The sequence below is a fragment of the Benincasa hispida genome, chromosome 9 (assembly GCF_027475165.1).
Source record: "Benincasa hispida cultivar pf3 chromosome 9, pf3_genome.v1.1, whole genome shotgun sequence".
In the NCBI taxonomy this organism is placed as follows: Eukaryota; Viridiplantae; Streptophyta; class Magnoliopsida; order Cucurbitales; family Cucurbitaceae; genus Benincasa; species Benincasa hispida.
Genome location: NC_143486.1, coordinates 26,550,054 through 26,566,389, shown reverse-complemented (window position 1 = coordinate 26,566,389; position 16,336 = coordinate 26,550,054). Strand labels below are relative to the sequence as shown.

The 16,336-nt window shown below is 28.7% G+C and overlaps 1 protein-coding gene across 1 annotated transcript; it reads right to left on the bottom strand.

The window, feature by feature from the left end:
- Window positions 1–12,241: 12,241 nt before the first annotated feature.
- LOC120084763 (FCS-Like Zinc finger 8-like) lies at window positions 12,242–14,820 on the bottom strand. Its single transcript, XM_039040584.2, has 3 exons — window positions 14,225–14,820; window positions 13,397–14,122; window positions 12,242–12,540 (listed from the first exon to the last, which is right to left on the bottom strand). Exons 2-3 carry the CDS (start codon window positions 14,083–14,085, stop codon window positions 12,459–12,461), a joined length of 771 nt encoding a protein of 256 aa, XP_038896512.1. The 5' UTR covers window positions 14,086–14,122; window positions 14,225–14,820; the 3' UTR covers window positions 12,242–12,458.
- Between the last annotated feature and the right edge of the window lie 1,516 nt (window positions 14,821–16,336).

The window sequence follows — 16,336 nt, the reverse complement described above, 5'->3', positions numbered from 1 at the left end:
ACAATTAAGTGAATTTAACCTTTAAGTTTTCTTCTTCAAAGAGATTAAGGGTGTGTTTAGCAAATGTTTGGAAAAAATTAGAGTATTTGACAACCACTTAAAATAGTTTTTGAAGTATATTTTAAACCCTTTTATAAATAAAAAAAATTAAAAAAAGTTTAAATTAAGATGAGTTTTTTTTAAGTATTTTTTTCTCAAATCAATTCAAATGGGCTCTAAATTTTGAATTAATTAATTAAGGTCATGAACTTGAACTTTGTATAAGGTTAGGATATTTTTATTTTCAAATTTTAGATATTTTGTCTCCTTAAATTTAAGTATGAGTGATTTTTAAAAATAGAAAAATAAGGCAAACTATTTACACAAAATAACAAATTTTAATTTTCTTTGATATAAACTGATAGAAGTCTATCATTGATACTATAGGATAAACGTTGATAGAAGTCTATCAATAGTAAAACAGTTACATTTTGTTTATTAGTTACACCAATTTATTTGTTACATTCTGTTATAACAATTTATTTGTTACAACAGTTATGATTCTGTTTGAGTATGTTTGTATTTTCCAACTGTTAGTTAGTCAAGCAAACTAACAAGTTATTCTATAAAAGGAACTTGAAGTATGTAAATATAATAAGTGAAAGTAATAAGAAAGTATTTCCACATACCTTTTCTTTCCATTTGTTATGGTATCAGAGCATTTCCGCAAGAGAGAAAATTAAAAACCCACCCGAACGCCATTACCCTCATGCAGTCCTATCATGACGACATCAGAGAGTTCAACGTCCGGCAACTCTTCGAAACTCGACGCCCAAATGAATCCCTTCATCCTTCATCATTTAATCATCCCAACCACCAATCTGGTATCTATACCACAGGATCAAGCAATTACTCTTCATGGAGCAGAGCAATGAAACTTGCATTATCAGGGAAGAACAAGATTGGCTTTATTACTGGAACGATTGAAAAACCATCAAAATGAAGCTTACAATCAGCATGGAGATGTAATAATGATGTGATAACCTTATGAATTATCAACTCAGTCTCAAAAGAAATTGCTGCCAGCTTAGTTTACAGGGGAAGCGTCAAAGAGATATGGGATGAATTAAAAGAAAGGTACCGTCAGTCCAATGGGCCACATATATACCAGTTGAGAAAGGATCTTGTAACTACTACTCAAGGAAACCTTTCAGTGGAAGTATATTACGCAAAAATCACTATGATATGGCAAGAACTTGTTGAATACAGACCAACGGATGAATGTACTTGTCAAAGGTCAAAGAAGATGATAGAATTCTTGAATGCAGAATTTGTAATGACATTCCTTATGGGCTTAAACGAGTCATATGCATAAATCAGAGCACAAATTCTATTGATCGACCCTCTGCCAATAATAAACAAGGTATTCTCTCTTATCATCCAAGAAGAAAGGTAAAGATCCATTGGATCCACACCTACAATTGAAAGTATAACTCTAATGGCTAATGCTGAGAAAAGGTTTACATCTGAGAAATCTAAGAAGAAAGATACTCGGCCAGTATACACTAACTGTGGATATAGAGGTCATATTTCTGACAAATGTTATAGACTACATGGTTATCCACCAGGGCATAGACAAGCAAATAACAATTCAGTCCATCAACAAAGGCCGCAGAACTCTATGCAAACTAGTAATGAAAAGTCATTAGAAGCTCTTAAAAGCAATCAATCTGCCTTCTTTGCCATTCTGAATAATGACCAATACTCACAGCTCTTGAACATGCTGCAAACACACTTGAATACTCAACAAATTGATGAGATCCCTAAGACAGATACTACCCACATAGCAGGCACATGTTTTTCTACTTCACTCATCGATTCTTGTTGGATCATTGATTCTGGAGCCTCTTCTCATATATGCCATGATAAATCTATGTTTAAAGAACTACACAGCATTCAAAATATGTCAAATATACTACCAACTAAAGCTCGTTTGAAGGTTGAGTATGTAGGGGACATTCTAATAGCAAAACAGTTGATATTGAAAGATGTTCTATATATTCCTGATTTCAAATACAACCTGCTATCAGTGAGTACTTTACTTAAGGATGGAAGATATTCTATATCCTTTACTAACACCAATTGTATCATTTAGGACAAGTCAGTTTCGAGAACGATTGGGAGGGCTGAACTAATCAGTGACCTATACTTACTCAAAGTAAATGATGAAAAGAATAAAGACTTGTCTATTGAATCTGCTGACTGACCTATTGAATTTGCTGTGTTTTTGTGTAAATCTTCTGCAACTACTTGGCATAATCGTATGGGACACCCCTCTATTAGTAGAATAAAAGAATTGTCAAAGATTATAGAGTTTTCTGATTTCTCAAATTGTAAACAATTCTGTCACATTTGTCCTTTAGCTAAACAGAAGCGTCTTTCATTTCCTGCCTTAAATAATGTTGCTGAGAATATTTTCGACCTTGTGCACTGTGATATATGAGGTCCCTTTAAAACCCGAACATATGCAGGTTACACTTACTTTGCCACCATTGTTGATGATAAATCAAGGTACACATGGATACATCTCTTGGAAAATAAAAGTGACATTCTACAAGTCATTCCCAGTTTCTTCAAACTTGTTGAAACTCAATTCTCAAAGAAAATCAAAAGTTTTCGTTCTGATAATGCTTCTGAATTAAATTTCACAGAATTTTTTGCCAAAACAGGAACTACTCATCAGTTCTTCTGTGCATATACTCCTCAATAGAATTCAGTGGTTGAAAGGAAACATTAACACCTCCTCAACGTTGCAAGAGCCCTAATATTTCAGTCCAATATTCCTCTCACTTTTTGGGGAGAATGTGTCCTCACTGCAGCATACTTAATCAACAGAACACCTATAGTTTTACTATCCAACAGCACTCTCTATGATGTTCTGTTTAACAAAATTGTTGACTATGGCTTCATAAAGACATTCGGATGCCTTGTCTATGCTTCTACACCAATAGTCAACAGGTCTAAATTCGATCCAAGAGCAAGACCATGTGTTTTCATGGGATATCCATCAGGTATAAAGGGCTATAAGCTATATGATATGACATTTTTTATCTCCAGGGATGTCTTATTCTTTGAAGAAAGGTTCCCATTCCAGTCTGTCAAAGAAGACAACAAGCCCATTTCACATGATTTTATTGATCAGTTCGCCAAACCAAGCTCACTATTTGATCACTTTGAAAACAAAGGTATTACTGAAAATCTTGTTGTTAATACCTTAGAACACTTATGTGAGGATAACCACGGTATTGATGATTCACAACCTCATATTGAAACCTCAGAAGAAACCAATCATACCATCCAAACAACCATTCCCACAGCCCCAAGAAGGTCATTGAGAGCACATTACCCACCCTTCTACCTAAAAGACTTTCACTGTAACCTCACAACCCATAGAAAATCACCCTTTCCTCTTCACAAATACCTCTCATATAATACTTACAACCAAAACCATAAGACATACATCCTAAATGTCACTTCCATCTATGAACCCACCTATTACCACCAAGCCGTGAACCACCAGATTTGGAAGAAGGCTATGGCAGAGGAAATAGAAGGCATGGAACGAACTAATACATGGACTATTGTCTCTCTTCCAAAGAATCATTATACCGTAGGTTATAAATGGGTTTACAAAGTCAAGTACAAACAAGATGGAACAATTGACAGATATAAGGCGAGACTTGTAGCAAAAGGCTACAATCAATAAGAAGGAATAGATTTCTCGGACACCTTCTCACCTATCGCCAAAATTGTCACTGTTAAAGTCTTTTTCACCCTTGTTGCATCCTACAATTGGTCACTCACTCAAATGGACGTCAATAATGCCTTCCTAAATGGTGATTTGTTTAAATAAATGCATATGTCTTTGTCATTGGGTTATCAAACCTCACAAGTACCACGGAAAGGTGAGAAACTAACCTGCAAACTTAACAAATCTACATATAGGCTGAAACAAGCCTCAAGACAATGGTTTCTCAAGTTTACAGCTGCTCTATCTTCACATGGCTTTCATCAATCCAAGTCTGATTATTCTCTTTTTACCCGAGGACATGGACATGATTTTGTAGCATTGTTGGTATATGTAGATGACATATTACTAACCGGACCATCCCCTCAGATAATCAGCTCAGTCAAAGAAGTCCTCAAAGGACATTTCAAACTCAAGGATTTAGGCTATGCGAAATATTTTCTGGGATTAGAATTATCCAGATCTCAACAAGGGATCATGATTTCCCAAAGAAAATATTGTCTTCAAATACTTGAGGATACTGGATTTCTTGAAGCTAAACCAGTTACAACTCCTATGGATCCCAATTTGAAACTATCAAAAAATGAAGGAGAGTTTCTAAAGGCAGATGACATCACATGTTATAGGAGACTGATTTGCAGGCTTATATATCTTCAAATATCTCAGCCAGACATATGCTTTGCTATTCATCGGCTAAGCCAATTCATCCACAGCCCCACTAAAGTTCAATTAAATGCAGCTCATCACTTACTCAGGTACCTAAAACAGTCTCCTGGACAAGGCATTTTAATCAGCCCTATCACTTCCTTTCATTTAAAAGCCTTTGTGGATGTTGATTGGGGATCATGTCCTGATACTAGAAGATCCATTACTGGTTTCTGCATATTCCTAGGGGCATTTATCATATCATGGAAATCAAAGAAACAAGCCACCGTTTCTAGATCTTCTGCAGAAGCGGAGTACAGGGCATTAGCCTCAGTTACTAGTGAATTGATGTGGATCTCTCAACTCCTCAAAGATCTTCAAGTTAAGATCCTAATGCCCACTACTATATTCTGTGACAATCAAGCTGTTATTGTCATTGCCTCTAATCCAATGTTTCATGAGAGGACAAAACACATAGAAATTGATTATCATTTTGTTCAGGACAAGATAGCTTATGGGTTCCTTAAGGTTCTCCCTATCCAATCTAGTCAACAACTCGCAGACATGTTCACTAAAGCATTGCTTACATCTGTTTTGTCTAAACTAGTATCCAAGTTGGGCATCATTGACATTCATCATCCAACTTGAGGGGGAGTATCAACAGTAAAACAGTTACATTCTGTTTATTAGTTACAACAATTTATTTGTTATATTATGTTATAACAATTTATTTGTTACAACAGTTATGATTCTGTTTGAGTTTGTTTGTATTTTCCAGCTGTTAGTTAGTCAAGCAAACTAACAAGATCTTCTATAAAAGGACCTTGAAGTATGTAAATACAATAAGTGAAAGTAATAAGAAAGTATTTCCACATACATTTTCTCTCCATTTGTTAAAGTCTATCAGTGTCTATCAGTTTTTTTTTTTTTTTTTTTTTTGCTAATTTTGTAAATACTTTGACATTTTTTCTTTATGTAAAAAAATCTTTTTAAATAATTAAATAACAATTTATTTTTTTAATTGTACAACATGTGGGGTAGAATAATTCAAACCTTTGACCTTTCGATCGAAGACTAAATTAATTACTGTTATGTTTAGATTGACAAAATAAACTTTATGATTAAAATTGAGTATAGGAGTAAAAGGGAAAATTTTCTATATTATTTCCTATACTATGGTAATATGAAAAATTTTCCATACTATCTTTACTTAATTTGTATCACGTAAATGTGCTTTTAAAAATAGGATAGGACCTAGTAATATTAATGTGAGATCCACAAACATTTATAAAGCCAAATTTATATTGTGAACAAAAAGAATGCCTACTTTCGTATTTTTGGGAGTAAAACAAAAATTATCCAAACATTTAATACAATGGGATCAGTCTAACTACAAACCTAATTGACTACTTGAAGTTGTATTTAAGTTTTCACTCTCTTTTTTCTCTATCTTATAGATACTCTTTTTTATATGTGACATACAACTCATCATATGAATAATTAAAGCATGACTCAAAGGCTCAAATATACATATTCAAACTTAATAAATTTAATGGATTAAAATGCATTCACCATGTTTAATTAAGATTTCATCTGTACCTAACAACTCAAAGTCAAAAAAATTTTAAGTTTCATTAGTTTTGGAGGTTCTATGTTGTGTTCATTCTTCCCACCTATATTACATTAGGTCGAAACTAGAATCAAGCAAAGTCAAGCAAGGAAAGCATTTACACACCGATGACCTTAAGCTTCTTATTTATGGCTAACTCACCTACTTTGTTAAATCTTGTGTATTCATCCTATTTTACTCTATTGAACGAGTCAGGTCAGAAATGTTCAACATAACTTTATCTTGATTCTCACAAAATATTTTGTAAATAAAATGTGAAATTTTGATTAAGATAATTTGTTAATGAAAGCTTAGCTCAACAGTAATTAATATAATCTTTCATCTTAGATGTGAGAGGTTCGATCTCATAACTTCATAATTGTTGTATTAAGATAATTCAATGATGAATATATGATAAGAAAAATTTAATAGTGGAGGTTGAGAAATTTGGCTTTTACTAATTGGTTTGGAATAAAGAAAGGGAAAAAAGAGACGAGGAATCGACAATTGTTAGTGGGAGAAGCCCTAATCCTCTTTTCCTTTTTCTCATTACGAAAATGATTTCGAATCCCACATTTCAATCATTATTTTCCTTTTTATTATTTTCTTTCTTCGATTTTTATTTTACTTTAATTATAAGTTTCTTGAAAAAAAAAATTGTAAATTATTCCTACTTCCCTTCCTTGATTGACTATATATATATATATTGGAGTTATGAAATAAAATAATATATCATTAAATAACGTGTCAAATGTTGAATGAAATAAGTATATATTACTATAATTTTTTTCGACTTCTATCTAACTTTTTTACACTTCGAAATGTTCTCAATAGATTACAAAAGTCCTACTTTATAATTATTTGATTTTTTATCATTTGAAACTAAGTTTATAAAACATCCTTTTCATTTATTGATTTTTATGTTTTGTTGTCAATACTAACCAATGTTTCCAAAATACAAGCAAAATTTTTTAAATTAAAAAAAAAAAATTGTTTTTAAAAATTTATTTTATTTTTGTAATTTTGTTAAGATTCAAATGTTTAGTTGAAATTTTTTAAAACCATAACCAAAAAATTGTGTGCTTGATTTTTTTTCTCATTTTTTTAAAATTAAAGCTTAGAGTAATTGAGAATGAAATTTTCATTTTTGTATATGATTAAGTTTGTTTTGCATAAATTTGTTGTTTAATTTGCTAATTTGCATGCACTTTTTAATGGCAATGCTTTTTTTTTTTTCTTTTTTTGGTTAAATTATGTTTCCTTCGACACAACGGATGTTTTTCCTCAATAGTGAATGTATGTTTGAACATCCTTATCTAAATGATTGTTATTTAAAATAATCAATATATATGAGCATTAGTTTTAAAGGCAATGCCTTTGAGAAAAAAAAAATCAATGATTATGATGAAGAACTTAGCCCCTTATTTGTTTTGTTCGTGAAATAATCCAAATCTTAGATTAAGAAACACCACCTTTCCACAAATTTTATCATTATATATATAGTACCTTTGATTTGGCTTAATCTTGCTAGACAAAATAATGTCCTTTACTATTATTACATGTAACATTATAGTTTCATGAAACATGTTTTTTAGTCATTACAAAGACTACGATTACATGACTAGATAAAAAAATTTTAACATTTTGTTATGAAACTAACAGATGTTTTGAGAAATTTAATCAAATAATAGAGATTAATGAAATTTCTAAAATTAAAAAGGAAAATTCATTGAATTCAAGGAATATGTATTTAGTTGGTAGTCTAGATTCTATTTTCGAAAACTATATTCGAATTATGTGATCCAAGTAGTGCAAATTTTGAAAACAACTTTTTTATGTTTTCAGTGTATCTAGGTTTTGAATTCAAAATTTTAAAATGCAGAATTATATTAAAAATGATAAAAACAATAACACTTATACTATTTTATGTTATAAACTCAATAATTTTTGTGAAATTTAAAATATGTGTTATATTATATATTTTATATGATATTAAGAAATAATAATCATACAAAAATTTTCACATAAAACAAGTTCAAAAATTAATTAGTAATGCTTTATATTTAACCTAATATTTAGTGAATAACTAAATATATTTTCAATCATGTTCTGAAAAAAAAATAATTGGAATTTAATTTCTGAATCTTCTACCAAACATATATCTGAAAAATATAAAAATGAACTATGTTTTCATTTTGAATCCCTTGTTTTCAAATTTTTGTTTTCAGATTGCCTATCAAAGAGACCCTAAAACACGTTAACGATTCTATCGTATATATTATATGGTCGATTAGTATATTTAATTTCATCAAGTATTGATTTCCTATATGATTTAAATCCATCAAACTTTTTAGTTAAACAACCATATGGAGAATGATTTAAAGAATTATTTTGTTGATGAATGTATCATTCACAATTAAAACTTAGTGTGAAAATGTTATAATTTTAAAATTAATTGCTGCTAATTAAAGATACAAAATTTTATGTTGGTCTCTTACTCAATTGGGGGTAGGGAGTTCCTAATTTGATTGGGTATAGGGGTCAAATTGGGAATTTAATTCGGGTCTCCATCTCGTTCTTAACCCGTCCCATCCTGAATATTTATTTATTGTTTTTTAATATACAATATGTTTTATAATTTTTTTAAAACAAATTAATGTTTTATTTTTTTAAATTATTTTCATAATATAATAATTGTTGTATTAAATCTACAATTAAAAAAATACTAAAATACTTTTTAAAACTATTTATTTAAAAAAATATTTTTAAAAACTATTTATTTAAATGAATAAAACAACAATAACAATACCTTTGTAACATTAAAATTTTTACAATTACAATATAAATATCAAAATTTAATTAATTACAAATAGAAATGAGAACTTTTCCTTTGCGTGAAGGCAATCTCCAAACTGAGATTCTCCGATTTGTGAAATGGAGTGAGAATGGAGATGAGTATCATCTCAATTGGTAACTATATTCTTAGGAAAAATTAGTTGTAAATATGAAGCAACCTAAATAAATTGGCTACAATATTTTGTAAGTAATACTAAATTATTGTATCTTAGATATAATAACTAAAATAGACTATTATTAAAATTTACATTTTTTATAATTTATAATTTATAAATAATGATTTAAAATATTATATTTTGTTTGCTCTAAATTAGTTGTTAATTATTTAGGAAAATAGCAGCATTCAACTTATAAAAATTATTAGACTGGATTTTGGTTATATGAGAAATGTACTAGATATATAAAATAAATCTTTATATTGATTGATAAAATTAAAAATAAAAAATAAAAAATAAAAAAGTGATTTATGATTCTATCCTATCTAAAAATTAATAGAGAAATTGGTCTGAAAAATGGTGTGAAATGAACGTCGGTATTAAAACAGATTTTAATAGATTTAATAACAGTCACTTACACCAAACACACACACAAAAATAAAAAATAAAAAATAAAAAACAATTAACAAGTGATACAATTAAAGTAGTTGCCATTGAATCTATTTGAAGTTACTTATTATATTGCTTAATATTGATTTGATTGTTTCATTTTCCTTGTATAGAAACTTCAAATTATTTGGTCTATGCATGATGCTATGATTTGATAATAATATTATTTTAATTTGAAAATTTTATGAATGGTTACATTTTCTAAAATAATTGTAGTTTTTATATTTACTTGAAAAAATTACGACTACAATTTTAAAAAAATAGTTTCATATATGACATCTTCTCAAAATTTCATTAATCAGACTTTAATAACGGTAATTAATGTAATTTGTTTAAGTTAATTGCTGATTTACATTTTATTAAATTGTTTTTTATTACAATATGTGCAGTTAGGAAAATCGAACCTCTAACATCGAGTTCGATAGTAAAACTTTGACCTAGTATATTTTAGCTATTTCACCTAATCGATTGACCAATCATAAGATAACAACTATATCAACCTAAATATTGATTTATTATAGCTTAAATTACAAAAGTTTGTCCCATAGCTTTCATATTTATGTTTATTTTGTCCAAAAATTTTCAAAATGCTTAATAAACCATTGAACTTTCAATTTTATATTAAATGGGTCTTTAAATTTTTATGTCTATTAAGCTCCTAAATTTTTTAGGAACACTAAATTTCAATTTATGTTCAGTAGATCCATTTTTTTCAATTTTATATCTAATATGTCCTTGACTAATTCAATTTTTTTTCTAACTTACCTATCTATCAAAAATTGAAATTTTAAGGTTCCAACATAAAATTCAATTTTATATCTAATTGATCAACTATCAATTATTTTTTTTTAGAAAAAGCGAATAGATTAGATGATAGAAGATCTATCATATAAAAAATTTAAATTTTAGGGTCCTATTAGACACAAAATTTACTACTAAAAGATTTACGAAATTCAAAATTATAAGTTTACTTCTTAGACACTTTTGAATAACCCTGTCATAGCCAAATTCTACCGGCCGGGTTGGGTGGCGGGCGGTCAAAGGTTCGAATCCCGCTACCTAATTTTTGAATAATAAAAATAATTTTAAAGTTATTTGTTTAATTTTTTAATTTTGACTAATAATTTAAATATTTTTTTAAGTAAATCATGTTGTAAAAGTATAATATTTTTCGAAAAGGAATACAAAGTATGAAATTTGAAAATAAAAAATATGAGGAATAAAATTATTGTATATAATTAGCACGGCAACAAATATAATTAATGATTTGAGGAAGAAAACAAAAAAGAAAACATAAAGAAACCCTAAATGTCAGCTAGTTTTCTTTTCCTTGGAATTAAATGAGTTGTATAGTATTTTGACCAATGAAAAAGATGGCTTGAATTTAAGGATGAAACTAAGGAAAAAAAGAAAAGAAAAGAATCATTATCCTCTCAATTTGTCTTACTTTAAAATTATTTATACTCTCTTTAATTTACCTCTTTTGACCTCTTTTCTTTTTTAAAAAAAAAAAAAATTTACAAGACTAAATGTTAGAGAAAAAATCAATTTATACATCTAAACTTTGGAATTGAGTCGATTAAAATTTTAATCAAATAACTGTATCTATTTATATAAATCCTGAATTTTGACTTATAATTGTATCAATAAATCATTAACTTTCTTAAGTTAATTAATTTAGACTATCGATTTGAATTTTCTTTTGAAAATTGTTCATGCATCGATTTTAATCGTAATGAATAGTCTAAATTGATTCACTTATAAAAATTTAAAAGTTTAATTATTACAAACAATAAATTTCACATAGCATTTTTTTAACAAAATTTGAAGAGCAGTGCAAATTGATACCACTTACAAAATTGTAAGGCTTAAATTGATATAATTATTAGTTCGAATGATTAATTGATATAATCTCCAAAATTAGGAGTACGCATTGATATTTTTTTCCCTTAAATATCTTATAAAAGCCATTAATTAGAATGTGAAGAAGAGCACATAAGGTTTCAAATTTTCACCATGATTCTTTTGTTTTTATGGAGAATGGTCACTGAATTTCAAATGAGAGAAATTATTTTAAACGATAAAACTGTTAAAAATATTTATAAATAATAGCAAAATATCACCGTCTATCTGTGATAGATCGCGATAGATAGTGATAGACTACTGTTTATGTTTGATACTAGTCTATCGTTATTTATCGCGATTTTTCAAAGATAGACTATGATATTTTGCTATTATTTGTAAATATTTTGGTTCGTTTTTCTATATTTGAAAACATTCCTTCAAATTATTCATATGTTTTGGTAGGATTGACAAAAATCTCGGTGAGGTCGGGACGGAGAATCCTTGGTTTGATCGGAGATGGGATCCAACCAGGGATTATAACCGAGTCCTTGGTCAGGGACGGGGAGGGTATCCCCACCCTGTCTCCATCCCCGATTAATTTTTTTATTTTTTAATATAAAAAAAGCATCCCCAACGTAATTTTTGATAAGGGACAATTACTTGGTAATTAATCTAACCAATTAAACAAAAAAGAGAAAAAAGAGAAAAGGAAAAGATAAATCCTCTAGATATGAAGTAAGAATCTTATTCCCCCAATGTAATGAAATAAACTTGGTCCCAAAAGGTCTATATATTTATATGCATAATCATTAAAGTGAAAGTAGACAAAAGTTAGGCTTGCTTTCAATTCCACATTATCAAATATTTTTATTTTTTCCAAAAAAAAAAACCAAGTTTTTAAGTAAAAGACAAAACAAGCAATCATATTAGTCAACATATTGAACATATTTTTATCCATAATTTCTCTCTCTACAAACACCTCTCTCTTATCTCTATTTGCATGAGAGGAAAAAAAAAAACAAAACAAAACCCAAAAAAAAAAGAGTAAAATTTTGCCATGAATTTAGTGAAAATATAATGGAAGAAGAAAGCATAGGTTGAAAATGATGATCTAAGATGAATATTCTTCCTCTTCTTCATCCAAAAGCATTTCTTGGTTGCGACATTCCTGGCTGCAAAAAGCTTTCTCACCTCTGCAAACAACAATAATATGGCGGATAATTATTATTCAACTTCCAAATTAATCATATTTATTCTATTGTATCATCTTATAATTAAGATCTTTAAAAGTTATTCACACAACCAAAGAAATATCGTTTTTAGTAACGAGAATAAAATATCGAAAAAGGTAAAAATATAAACCGTTGCGAGAAATCTTTAGAGATGAAACAGGAAATATAGGTGAATACTTGTTGTGACGTTTTTATCTTTGTTGACAACGTTCATATTTCTCATTAATTTTTTCTTTTCTTAATTTTTTTTAATATATAAAGCAACTTTTTACTTGTTTTATTTTCTCATCTTAAAAAAAAAAACTCTCAAAATTATGTATAAATCAAGAAACTTTTTTTTCCTTGCATTATTATCTAATTAAATTCCATAATAGATGTAAAAATAAATAATTATAACCTAAAAACTTTGAATATTTTATTTTAAATTGTTTTTTTTATGTAAAAAGGACTGTTTCCAACTTAAGTGAACAGAACCATAACAATTACCAAACACATAATTTCTTCCCATTCTCAAAGAAGTAAAATAAAACAAAATACTACTCCTCAACACAATTATTTGATCTTTCACCCAAAAAAATAAAATAAAATCGTTTGATAAGCATCTTTCTTAAAAGAAAGATTTGAATTATAATCAAATTCTAAAAACAAAACCTAAACTTTAAAACTGTTAATTATAGAAAAATAATAATATTTATAAGATTAATTTATCGAATAGTTATTCAATAAAATGTAAATTATAGGAACAAAATTTCATTTTCTAGGACTTAATTAACAACAAATAAGATAATACAAGAAACAAGAAAGAAGTCGATGATACCTGTAAATATAGATGTCATTGGTGAGCTGAAGATCATTCTTGCAAGTATAACAAAAGCTAAGAAAGTCAGTGTTGTTCTTCTTCATGATCTTCTTCTTCCTCACATCCGCCATTGAAAAATTGTGAGGAGAACCATAATCATCAACAGAGCTTTTGACCACAAAATTATCAAAAATATGAGTAATTTTAGCATTAGGCCCATGTCTTTTCACACAAGTATACTCTTCACAAACTTCCATCTCCTCCACCGTCATCAACAACCCATTACCCATCTCTCCGCCGCCGTCCATGGTGGATTCCGGCGGAGGGATTTGAACACGAAGTTTAGCACTAAAGATGACACTCTTAGTGGGCTTGGAATCATTTTTATCCTCAATTAAAGCAAGCCCAATGGGCTTCTTTGGGCCTTTGTTTTCTGGGAAAATTGTAACTTTTTTGTTGGGGGTAGTATTGGGATTTGGTTTGAAAGGATTTTGTAAAGAGAAAAATGGTTTGGAATCAAGAACAGAAGTTGGGCTAATAACAGAGTGATCATTTGTTGATGAAAAAGCTTTGAATCTTGGAGATCCAAAGAAGGAATTTTTAAGTGGTTTTGTATAAGAAGATGGAGAAGAAGAAGAAGATTGAGAGGTTTGATCTGCCATTAATGCTTGTTTTCCAGTTACAGCTCTAGATCTATTCCTCAACATGTTTTTATTTTCTCTCCTATTTTCAAAAATCTTCCACCTGAAAAAAAAAATTAAAAATTAAAAATTCAGATCTACTCATGTAAGAATTTAATAAATTAAACAAAACCAAACCCAGAAATTAATTTAATGAGAAAAATACCTCAAAAATAAGTAGCAAAAATTGTTGAGAAAAACAAACTTCTGAGTTTGGAATTAGGAAATGGGATTTTTTTTTTCAAAAAAAGGAAAAAGGAAAAAAGCTTTATTTTGGGTGGGGGCAAAAAAATTTGATGCTTAAATTAAACTTCAGTGGCTTCCATGGCTGCTTCTGCTAAAACGGTGGAAGAAAAGAACAAGACAAACTATTTACCACCGTTGATCAAAACCAATCCAACGGTGTGGAAGACATGAGATGATGGACATGGATTAGGGTTTTTTTTTTTTTTTTTTGAGATTTTTGGCTGGAGGTTGAAGAAGAAGAAGAAGAAGAAGAAGAAGAATATTGAAAAATGTAGAATTTGAAAATGGAAATTTAAGAAAAAGGGAGGAGAATGGGAAAAAGGGAAAATGGGGACACCAAAAAAATCAGTGGATTTAGAGTGAAATAAAGAAGACAGTCCCACAAAAACTCCAAAAATGGCTCCTTTTTTCACTCTAAAAGTTGTCCTTAATTTGATATAATTAGTGGAATTATTATGACTAATTCAAATTAAACAACAAACCTTATCTCTTTTTATCCTCTTTATCATCTCTCTCTTAACTTCTTTTTAAATTACTTTTTGATCTGGTTATTAATCTATTTATATAATATCTTAATTACCCAACAAAAAAAAAAAGCAAAATAAAAGCAAAAGTCACCAACCAATCTTATCTTTTTGCAATTGAAGTTTAAATTTCATTTTATTCTCTAACTTTTAAGACTAGCCTATTTTAGAATTTATGAGAGTGGGTTGATGAAAACTAGAGAGTAAAAGTGTGAGATATTAAAGACTAGAGATCAATACAAAATTAGAATCTAAAATTTAAGGGTAAAAATATGGCATTTTGAAAGTAAGAGATTAAATAAAACTTAAACTCAAAACTCATGAGTAGAAATATAACATTATTTGAAACTTATAAATAGTAGGAAAACAAGATTCAAAATTTAGAGATAAAATGGTTTTTTTTTCCTAAAATTAAAAGTATAAGTTTAGTAAGAATGAAGTAAAGAAATATTGTCAAAAAGGAAATTAAAAAAAAAATAGGATTTTCTTATTATTACAACAATTATAGGATGAAATTGAACCTCCAATCTCGAAAGAATTAGTGTATGTTTATTACCACTAAGATAAATTAATTTTGAAAAAGAAATTAATTCTGGAATGTAGGTACCACCCATTATTTAACCTATAGATCTATTATGTAACACAAAATATGTGTATAAAATGTATTGATACTATATAATTAAGCTAACGAAAGTTTATATAATTTTTTTTTTTAATAGTTCAATAAAAACCATTAGTTAGTTCAGTAATAAATCTATTTTTTATTTAGGAAATGGTTAATTAAGAAAAAAAACATAAATGATGGATTAATTAAAGTATGGTGGAATAATTGAACGGAGGTGAGGGACGTGATGAAAGAAACCACCTCAATTTGGATGTTTTCTCAAATTTAATAGTAAAACAAAAATAAATTTCTCTCTTTATTATTATTTTTCCTCTTATAATATGGTAGGGTTTTGTCGTGTAGTGTGACAGTTTATTCTCATGCTTATATCACGTGAAGTCTTGTCCTCACTCTCACTTTTTAGATTAGGCCGTATTTAGGTGGGGACATGTAGTATAAATATTTGTTAAATTATTTTGAGAAAAGAAAAGTAACCCTAAATTTTGCTATTGGTTTAAAAAACATCTCTATATTTTAAAAAATTATCATCTTCATTATTCTCAACTTTTTTATAAATATTAATTTCATGAACAATGACCCGCGATTAAAATTTAGATTGCTACATCATTTTAAGGAGGATCGATTAGAGTCAATTTTTCAATCGTTGAATCGACTGTGGTCGGTTTAATAAATGTTCAAACTAACCTCGACAATCAAAGAGTAAAAGTCGGTCGATTGGTTTTGGTCGGTTTTATTCTTTTTATTTTAATTTTTCCAAACTGACACCGGCCAACCCCTTCCCTTCCCAACCGTGCAACTTTAATTCGGTCAGTCGGTTTGATTTTTTGATCTATCATGATCATCCCTAATTTTAAGTCATTGTCCAAATATAATAAGTTTTAAT

Bases quoted from the DNA above. Each gene is read 5' to 3' on its own strand.
- LOC120084763 (XM_039040584.2), bottom strand. From the start codon at position 14,085: ATGTTGAGGAATAGATCTAGAGCTGTAACTGGAAAACAAGCATTAATG. The intron at 12,541-13,396 runs GTATCATCGACT...TGTTGTTTGCAG, and splicing joins AATGACATCTATATTTACAG to AGGTGAGAAAGCTTTTTGCA.